A 10,389-nucleotide genomic window follows, 5' to 3' on the forward strand; every position below is an offset into this window, starting at 1 on the left:
GATGGAATAATTTAGGTTGGAAGGGAGTCAGATAAGGTTGCTCAGCCGTGTCCTGTCAAACGTTGAAAATCTGCCAGGGTGATTCCATGGCATTCATACAGTCAGCATCCACATGTAGTCATTAGTCAGTGGGAGTGTTTCCTTGAGAGAGCCTCTTTTGAATGAGTAAGCAGTTGAAAAGAGAAAGTATTTGACATTTGAAGGCGTTCAGCTTTTCGTGACCATTGTGAAGAAATCAAAAACCACTGACAGTGAAATCTGTCTGCTACTTCGAAAGTTCTTGTTTTGAACTAATAACTCTTATTCATATGGTAATTAATATTTCCAGAGTGTGGAAAATGTTCTTGGTTGTTGCTTTCTATTCTGTCTGGTATTTTGGGGCTGCTTGATTTTCCCACCCTCCCACTCCCAGCACTTTTTTTTTTTTCATTCTGATTCTTTACTATGCTTTCCATAGAAAAATGTTAGTTTGATGGGGAAGTCCTATGTATCCTGTACTCATGGATGTGGTTTTGCACTGCAGGCCAAAATCTACACCAACGGGACAACCTAGTGCCAATGGAGTACAGTCAGAAGGTCTAGATTATGACAGATTGAAACAGGTATGTATTATAATGCTTTGAATTAACAACTTGGATATATAAGGGCTTGTAGCTGTCCAATATAAATTTTTAATTGGATTAGCTAGTTCTAAACTTGATGATTCAGTAATTGCTTGGAAGGCTATGTCGGTGGCAGTGGTTTTTAGAGCGGTGTGCATTGTTGAGTTGAAGGATCTTCCTCAACAGGTGTTTGGATCAACGGGCTCATGCCCAGGTGGGGAGGGAGATTCTGGTGCAAGCTCCAGCTTGGTGGTTCTAGAGCAGCTTTTAACTTGGTAGTTGCTTCTAGACCATTCCCATTTAGTGGTGGGCTCTAAATTGGATTATGGATCAGCAATCTGTTCTCATTGCTTCTAGACTGAGTCCTGACCCAGCAGGCAGTTCTAGAATGGATTCTGGCCTGATGGGTGGTCCTGGAGTGTGTGTGGGTTTGTTCTAGAATCTAGTTTTGTCATCTTGAGAGGATCTGTGGGACTCTTGCTACAGCTTCCATGAAATGCTGATGATGATAGCAGTCTGGCTGCTCTTTTTTATTTTCCCTTCCTCTTTTTTCCTTGTCTGCCTTTTTTTACTTTTCTATGGTTCTTTCAAGTTGAAGACACAGAAGATGAGGAAGGATCCCATATTCCTGTAAAGCACAGCTCTCCCATGTTTTCCGGTGCACTCATTCCCACTGCCTCTGTTAAAATTACTTTCTCTGGAGGCAAAATCATCTCAAACTACTGGACATATGTTGGGCTCTTACTTGCCCTTACCAGAAACTGGTGGCCACACTTCCACTCCAAGGCTTCTTGCTGTTTGCCCGAGAGTCTTGTGTGAGTTTTGGTAAACTGGGAGACCTATGTACTCTGCAGCTCTGGTGCATGCTCTTACACCAGGAATGCCTTCGGGCAGGAAAAGTGTGTCCATGCATGTGTTGGTACAGCTCATAAGGGACCCAACAAGTGTAGAGCACATGACAGTAATTGCATGCTGACCCCAACACTGAAAAAGAAACAGCTGGAATCTCCTGAATGAGTTTTGTGCTCACTGCAGATTTGGCAAGGAGAGGACAGTCTGTTTTGCAGAAACAGAAATTATCCCCCACTCAGCTTGTAGACACGTTGTCCAATCATTATTAACATCACTTAGAGGAAAGGATGGAGAAAACAGCAAGCGGGAGGTGGCACCTTCGCCCTGTTGCCTTCAATCCCTCGCATTCCACTTGGCAACTGGGACCTTGATAACTTGATCTCTCTTTTTTCTTCTTTTTCTTTGACTATTTCCTTGGCTTGTGGTGCTTAATTAGCTCTTTTTTTTTGGCATTCCACATGACATTTCACCTGTAACAAAGCTTTCTTAGTTTAAAGGAATGTGTTGAGGTTTTTGTTTTTTGGTGTAGCAGTTACACTAGTACACTATTCTAATTTCAAAATGTCCCTTCTCATAAGTTCTGTGGAAAACAATTTATAGGACTTCTCTGGAAGGCTTTTTTCTGTATTGTACCTGCAGTAAAGATGCTTTATGGATGCCTTAGATTTTGAGGATTAAATTGGAAGCTGAAGGGTGGCTTAGGTGTTTCAGAAGGGTTTTAAGGGTTGTTTGGAAGAATTGGATTGGAAGAATTTTCGATTTCTCTCAGCAGAAAATTACAGGTGCCAAAATTAACCTGTTCACTAATCTGTTTTTTTTTGTTGTGACACCACAGGACATTTTAGATGAAATGAGGAAGGAGTTAACAAAATTAAAGGAAGAACTCATTGATGGTAAGTACTACTCTGTTGGCTGTTGCTGTTCAGTTTCAGAGTAAGTACCTACAGGTGCTTTATAATGTGCTAACAAAGTGTTTCTAGCCTTGAGAATTATATATTGGTAAAAGTAGCTTAGTTCTTAGCCTGGTAGCAAACCATTTGCGCCAGACCTGTTCTGATTGATGTGCTTTGTTTTCTCTCCCGGGAGTTTTGCTTTAGTAGAATATTTACACCAAGTAGTGTCTTTTAAGAGTGGCTGGAGGGATGCTGTATTTGAGTGATTTGCAGTTGTCCTTAGTATCACATGATCGTAGGTGGGTTATTTTTAAATAATCAGAGATGCTGAGGTGCGTATTTCAAAACGGGTAATATTCAGACTAGAATGGTGCTTCCAGCTTTGTCTTCTCTTTGATCTGTAACATAAGAGTCAAAGAAAAGAACTCACACAATTTTCATTTTTATGTAGTCTTCTATAGTAAAGGGAAAACACCAAGAAAGCACAATCTGAAGGTTCACCAGTCAGGAATTAAATAAAACTGTGTATAGTGGTCTTTTTTTTTTTTCCTTTTTTTTTTTCTTCCCTTTGTGGAATGTACCAAAATAAAGTATTGGGGGAAAAAAAAAGTCATATTAAAGTCGTACAACTGCTGATAAAATATCAAATGTTATCAGCTAATGTTGTGGAAAGAGCTGGCTGCTTATGGGCTGCAGAGAGTGTAGTGCTTTTCCCTGTATTTTGACTGTGCTGTGTTGTGCCTCGGCCTTTTACAGCAGTATGGTGCAAACTGTACAGGGCCCTGAGGCTGCTCTTAAAGCAAACAAAAAAAATTAAGTGAGCCCACACATGCTGCTTGATAATTCCAGTGGTAGTGATTGTGATTAGGTACGGTCATAGGCTTGCTGGATGTGGGAACTGAAAAGCAAGATGTTAACTTTACAAGAAGAAAAAAAGTAGTGCCTGGTTGATAATGACAATTATCTGAAGCCACGTGAAACTGTCTTATGTATTGGTTATTCACATTGTAGGACTGTTGGAGCAGGGTGAGCCTTCTTTAAGGGGTCAGTTGTGTATTCTGGCTTTATGCCTTGATCGTGACGATTTGATTTGCTAATTTTCTCTCTCTTTCTCTCTAGCTATCAGGCAGGAACTCAGCAAGTCGAATACTGCATAGAAAGACTAGTACTAAGCCGATGTGACTCTTAACCTTGATATAAAACTGACTACGTTTGGTGAGCTGTTAGAAGAAAACGGAGACAGACAGACACTTGGAAGGAGGGAGAAACAACCTATTCTGAAAAGCTTCAGACACATCACTCTGGTGATATGCTATTCCCCTCCTAGTTTGCAGCTTTTTTCTGACCTTTACAGCAGGGTGGAAGAGACTCCTAAAGTTACTGTAATGATTATGCAGAAATTCCTACACCTATCAGACAAGATCACAATGCTTTGAAGTCTACTCATGTCAAGATAAAATTGCACATGTTTCAGAATTTGTTGTGCTGGTTTAAAGGTAAACCGGTGGGAGAAAATGAACCCAACTCTAGAGGTTACAAGTCAGACTTATAATTTACTAAGAAGATTACAATAAATACAATGATTCAGAGAAAACTGGTTTTAACCCCCAAAGACAGATGTATAACCCAGCACCCTGGGACAAGAACAGAACAGTGTTTGTTAACCCCTGTGCTGAGCACCACGTGACCCCCATGGGTGCATAGTAAAAGGAAAGGAAAACCTGTTGGTCCAGATGATGGTCGCAGTCCTGTTGAGATGATGATCGCAGTTGCAGTCCTGTTGGAGTTCTGGTCTTCCTCTCCATCTGATGATGAGTGGTACCAGAAGTCCCAAAACCCCAAGATTGTATGTGCTCAGGTTTAGGTGGGCATGTCCAGTACCTCCCCCAGGGCAGGGAGTTTCACAATGGGTGATTTAACTCTGTGAGTCATGGGATATTTTTGGAGTCTTTGATGGTCTAGGTCGTTGCAGCTGCCTATTATGCCAGTCCAGTATGGCCCATTAGCAGAGATGCCCCCTCAGGCTGGGTGTGAAGGTGCTAATGCTTCCCGGAGGGGGGTAATCACAGCCGAGTCATTAATGTAAAGACAAAGAAACACTCCCTGCAGGGTTAACACCCATCTTGTAGCCTGAGGTGTCAGGTGCGCCATAGGCAACTGCTGCAGATGATCTATTATTAGTAATCCATCAGAAATTACATAAAGGGTGTAGAATACACAGTTTTGGTTATACCCACATAATGATAAACTGGTCCCAACCCCTGTAACCAGGACAGTTGTTAAGACAAAAAAACAGGGAAAAGCTTGGGAAGGCTTTTCAGAGAGGTTTTCTTTATTAATGAAGGAGTTCGCAAGTTATACTGTTGTACTTCAAATGTATCTCAGGTTTGTCTTCCTATCATATCTGATATTTCCATGAATAATTTAAGTGATCAGATGTGTAGAAGTTCGGTTCACAAAACATGGAACAATTAGAGACGCGTGCTTTTAAAGTAAGTGAATGACCTAGACGGTGATGACATATCAAGATTTTGGAATTTTATGATAGGAAGCCTCTCTAGTTAGCCTTCAAGCAATTTTATAGGAAAATAAAAAAAAAAAAAAAAAAGAAGCAAATACAGTCCGGAGTTTAAAGATGTAGATGCCTTCCTACATTGTTATGATGCTTTACCAAATCTAAGACTTCTACATAATGCGAATCAGCAGTCAAATGTAAATCATTAGTATGTTGTAGATTTACAGTAGATTTTGGGGCTTTTTTTAGATTTATGCATGTGGACATTTTTGTAATGTAACACAACACAGCCAGCTTTTTAATTAAAAGAAAAATTGCATGTCACAGAGTAGCCTTTTCATTTGTAAGGCTTAATTTATGCCCAGAAAGATGCGGGATGAGGGAGGGGGAAGGTGACACATTTTTATTACTTTCTACACTTTTTCTTCATCTTACATGCATGTGTAATAATGAGGAAAACATAACTTTTATCAGTAACCATGTTAATGGAACCAGGTACTTAATCCTTTTGTATCTTTTTTCAGTTTTCTATTTGAAATTCAGTAGTACTTCCATAATGGTTCTGAAACTCCTAGGTGAACCGAACTCATTTCTCGGTGAGAGAAAAAACGTGTAGGCATCTGAATTACTGAGGATGCCCTTGTGTAAGTGCGTTGTCCTTCACCTTTATACCATGACCTTCTGCTTCACTCTTTTTTGATTGTTTAATCAACAGACCAGCAGTTACCTTAGAAGGACAGAGCATCAGGTCACAGTAAACGTCCCCTTCTAATTTATCTGCCATCCTCCTTTCCAAAAAAAAAAAAAAAAAATCTAAACCAACAAGACCCCCCACAGCTCCACGCAACCCAAACCCAGAAAAACAGCAATGCCATTGGTTTTCTTCAACAATTTGAGAATAATTTTTAGGGGAGATGATACCTTTCTGTTTCCCAGGGTTTTCAGATCTTATGTTTTTAATTTTTTTCTGTGTGGGGTTTTTTTGTTGTTTTTTTTTTTTAATGTGGTGCAATTCAGTGGAATAGAAATTCTTTCAATTGGATCTGTAGTGCTTTGGACAAAGAACATGGATCAAAATCTTTCCTTTTCCTTTGCACTGTCAATTTTTCCAAGCTGTAACAGTGCCACGTTTGCTTTGGGATCTGTGCTGGTCAAAAAGAAAAGTTTACTTACAACTTTTGGAGAGATTAGCATTTCAGCTTACAAGTATATGCAGCTTCATTCATAGGACAAATGCTTTCCATAACATACTGTCTTGAGTGCTGAACACCAAAGCAAAACAGCACTTAACAGCTTCAGAAAGGCTTCAGCAGGAAAATTTTCACGCGTTCAAACATTGCCTATTTCTAGAGGTCGAAATTCTAAGAGATGACAACAGTGGAAATATTACTTAACTCCATTTATTTTATTTTTTTTCTTAATAAAAAGAAGCAACAACATTTTTCTGCATGCATTTATTGGAGGCATTAAAAAAAAATCTGTAGTAAGCTTGTCAAGTACTGTTTTTCTCAAAACAAGAGGAGGCATTTTCATCTTTGTTGATGTAACTTTTTGTTTTACGTGGACTTTTTGAGCATTAAGGACGTTTACCCTTGTCAGAAATCACGTTTGATTTGTTTTTAGGAGAGTTCAGGAGTAGCATAGTGGAATAGTGAATGGGTACAAGTGGTCCAAAATTAAAGGCTGAACTACTAGATTGTGCAAGGAACTGGCTTATGCACTAAACGTTTTGTGCCTTGGTCTACAATTAACATGATTTCTGTTTAAAAGAAAAAGGAACAGATGTTGTCTTTTGTGCTGCTTCTACATACCTACTTTCTGTAATCCCAAACTGCAGAATTGGTTCTTTCCAGAAAATTGGATTGAATTAAAGATTACTGTAGACATTTCCTGACCTACTGACAGTTGCACCGTTTCCAGAGGTTTCAGTATTGAAAATGAACTGCAGAAGCTAAGATTATTTTGCTTACTGGTGACTAAGTTCTTTAAAACCATATTGTGGTGGTTCTGTGCTTTTGTACAACAGATGTCTTAAGCTGAGGGCAGTTTAAGGGATCCTTTCTAATGCCAGTTGCTTTCCTCAACACTGTGATCTGACCTGTGATAAACCTGCACTACAGACAAGTGGCTACCAAGTCAACCGCAAACCAACTGAATGTAAAAATCTTAGTGCTGGTGCTGAAATCTCTTCAGACAGTTCATAATGATTTCCAGTTCGTTGTTTTAAAGTTATCAAGCATCAAGTATCAATCAAAGACTGAAGCTGATCACTAATGAATGTTGACTTTTCATGCATTTAGGTTTACCTTCTTTTTAGTTTCTCAGTTCATTCTCTGCTATTTTTATCATATTGTGTCATTTTAAATTTCTTACATGCTAACGTTTTGTTTGAGCGAATGAAATAAAATTGCAATATATACACGTTGCCACTATTTATTTCTGGAATGTCATGGAAGACTCTCTGAGGTTTAATACTCGAATTCCCAAAATTTTTAATGACCACTGTCGCTCCTTACCCCTTGACTCCACCTCTCCTTTCTGTTTCTCCGTCAGAAGATCCAATAGAGAACAGTGAAGACTTAACTTATAAGGAATGTAATTGCAGGGACTGTGTAACATTCATGAATGGTAACTGCTGTACATAAATTAAAATTAATTTTAAATGTATGATGTGATTTACATCCTCACACAGTATACATTTTGGTCTCTGTATCCACAGAAAACTTGAAAGGGAGGGAGGGAGAAAGACCAGGGGGAAAATAGTTGCTAACAGTCCAACTTTTTCTCTTGCTGCTTCTATGTTCATGACTTACTTTCAATACTGGTAATAAAGCAAACTTACCATGGCAGATCAATAGAGCTTTCTGTATGCTAAGGACAGTTTTGCTCAAGAATACTGAGCAAGCTGTTTGAATGTCCTCAACATCCTGAAGCTGTACTTCTCTGCTGCTGTTGTTTGGCAAAACATTGGTCCCAGTGCCAAGTTTGGCACCAATCTTAATGAGTTATAAAGGTTTGGGGGTTTTTTAATAAAATTATCACTAGATTCTAAAATGGTCTGGTGTTATTGGGGCAATGTTTAGGCAGTAAGTGTAAACATTCCTGATTTAAATGTCTGAACAGTGTTACCAAATCTGTCCATCGGTGTCAAGAAACAGATGGTATCTACATTTTAAAACTGTGTTACAAAAGCAGGAAGATGGTCTGTGGTTGATCAGACTGGTGATTGTCAGCACTTTGCATGGGCTCTTCTGAAAATGTTTAACTGGGCTTAGTTCCAGTGCTAAGTATTACTTACCAGCATATTCTTATGTCTACTCATACAAAGCCTGCAACAGCAATCCTCTGTTTTCAGTAGGTGAACAAGACTGGAAGCAAGAAAAAATTTTCCCAAACCAGCTTTTTACCAAAAAGTCTCAATTCTTTTTGGGAGCTGTAAATTTTCTTGACGCTGTAGGTTACTGTTGGGCCGGGGGGAGATAGAGAATGGGTGATGAGGGAATGAGAGTTTGATTTTGGTGGAACCAGGGCCAGTGCAAAGTTCTTGAAGAACAGGCTAAAGATCACTTAAAGTGTTTGTCTTATGGGGTTATTTTTAGGTATGAGAATTATTTAAGGCTCAGTTACATGATGTCTAGGAGAGTCTTAATGAAGGGAGAAGCAGAATGTTAAATCAGCTGTCACCATATAAATTTACATATTCAAACCAGCATATCTTAAAGTCAGCCTATGTGACGGCCTGACAGGAGTTAAGTATTTATTTCCAAACTTTAAAGATGGTCACCTAAGACTGTTGAAATTGATATGCCAGGAGATATATTCAAGTCAATGAGGTTTATAATAATAATAAAAATAAACATGTAATAGAAATTGGTGTAATTGTCCAAGATATGGAAAAATAGGTATTGTTCTAGATGTTGGGAAAGCTCAGCCAAACCTTATAATCACAGCATTGGTTATCTGCATGTTATGTGGTAATCAGTATCTTAATTCATTGCACAGGGGTTTCTTTGAGTAGTTGGTTGTCATAGTGATGCTGAAAGTCAAGGAGCTTTGAAAATTACCTCCATTTTATAAATGGATCTCAGGTAAACTCTGTTATATAAATGCATTGTCTAACATTTGCTTTGTAGGGCTAAGTGTCCTGATTCTTACTCAGTGAGTATTCCTTGTCTGGTGTCCTGTTCAGCTGCTCAGTGGTGAAGATGTGGAGCAACAACTGCAGCTGAGCTGTGTTGCTGCTCTGTGGCTGTTGCAGCTTTTGACTGCAAGCTGACAGCTCTCTCTGAGATGCTTAATTTTGCCTTACTTGTTATTCAGTGATAGGGGCCATCTTCTGTCTTCTCAACCTGTTTCTCAGCTTTTACTGGTGTGACGTTTTCCCTTCTCTTTGTGACTTCACGTTTCTTCTGCAACTGCTCAAGCACATAGGGTTGGAAGTGGTGTCCTATCATCATCCAGTGTTTAGCATCTTAAATTTAATTTTTTATCACCAACCAGCTGGAGCCACTGAATTCCCTTCCTACTCTCTGAACAACTTTCCACTCAGCAATAAAGTTACCTGTGCTAACTATGCTGTAGGTGTGCTGAACTGGTTTTCCTTGCATAGCCTCTGGGAATTGTCCCACAAGCTGCTGCCACAGGCAGAGGTCAACATAAACAGTAGTGAGGATGTTGGTGAAAGAAGAGAAAGTGTAAGGGAGTTGTGAAAGTGTTCAGGTTATAACCTGCAGGGACAGACACTGCTGCAAGTGGCCTGCACGGGGCTTGAAAACCCACAAACAGGTTTTAAACCTATAATGGATGCTGCTGGAATCCACAAATAGGGAGGAGAGGTGGCTTTCTAGGCAGTCTTAAGGCTGCTTGCTTGACACTGGGATGTTTAAAAAAAAAGGTCTGTGTTGAAGTTCATTTTTCTGCTGCTTGACATTTTTTCTCCAGTACTGCATTGTGAAACCCATTTGACCCTTCATAGCTTGGTAAGTCCTGTGATGCTGCAGAACCAGCCCCAACAGCCGACATGTAGCCCTGATGAAAAGAGAGGTGCAGAGACACTCACTGTGGATCTAGGGGTGTCTGTCACTGCTGTGAAGCCTTGTGGTTGGAGAAGTTGAGAAACAGTTTTATATGACTCTTAGGCTGAGATCTTTATCTGCCAGTGACTGGCCAATTTTGCCTCAAATGCAAGCATCAAAAATATGCTCAGTAATCTTTGCTCCCCTGATGAGAAAAGCTCTCCTCAGCTCATGGTCCCACAGGTTGACACAACACAGTGTAAGAAGCAGAGGGAGGTCAAAGGAGTCCAGTCCTGAGGGAGCTTATCCATCAAAGGACTTCATAGGGTAAGTGAAAAACCCTTTTCCTTGCTGGAAGTGCATCCTGAGGAGTACTGGCTGATGCTGCCTGTGATGCTATAAAAGACGCTGGCATTCATGAAAGACTTGGCACCTACACTGGATTTGTCAGCACATCTTGAAGGGTAACTGGTTATACTGTTAGTGCAACATACTCATAGCCTGACCCAAAG

The 10,389-nt window shown here is 39.8% G+C and overlaps 1 protein-coding gene across 6 annotated transcripts in view; it reads left to right on the top strand.

Annotated features, from left to right (window-relative positions):
* Positions 1–4,481, top strand: part of ENAH (ENAH actin regulator) — an 89,781-nt gene extending 85,300 nt beyond the window's left edge. For 4 of the 6 annotated variants that reach the window (XM_027911423.1, XM_027911424.1, XM_027911426.1 and 1 more), the window contains 3 exons: positions 524–602; positions 2,290–2,347; positions 3,467–3,831. In XM_027911423.1, coding sequence (XP_027767224.1) covers positions 524–602; positions 2,290–2,347; positions 3,467–3,504 — 175 coding nt within the window. In that variant the 3' untranslated portion in view covers positions 3,505–3,831. Of the gene's footprint in view, positions 1–523; positions 603–2,289; positions 2,348–3,466 lie in introns of all 6 variants that reach the window. The other 2 variants (XM_027911422.1, XM_027911425.1) reach the window with 1 other exon arrangement.
* The last annotated feature ends 5,908 nt before the right edge of the window (positions 4,482–10,389 follow it).

This window comes from Empidonax traillii, unplaced genomic scaffold (genome assembly GCF_003031625.1).
Source record: "Empidonax traillii isolate 1590-97213 ecotype Southwest subspecies unplaced genomic scaffold, ASM303162v1 scaffold31:size1920502, whole genome shotgun sequence".
In the NCBI taxonomy this organism is placed as follows: domain Eukaryota; kingdom Metazoa; phylum Chordata; class Aves; order Passeriformes; family Tyrannidae; genus Empidonax; species Empidonax traillii.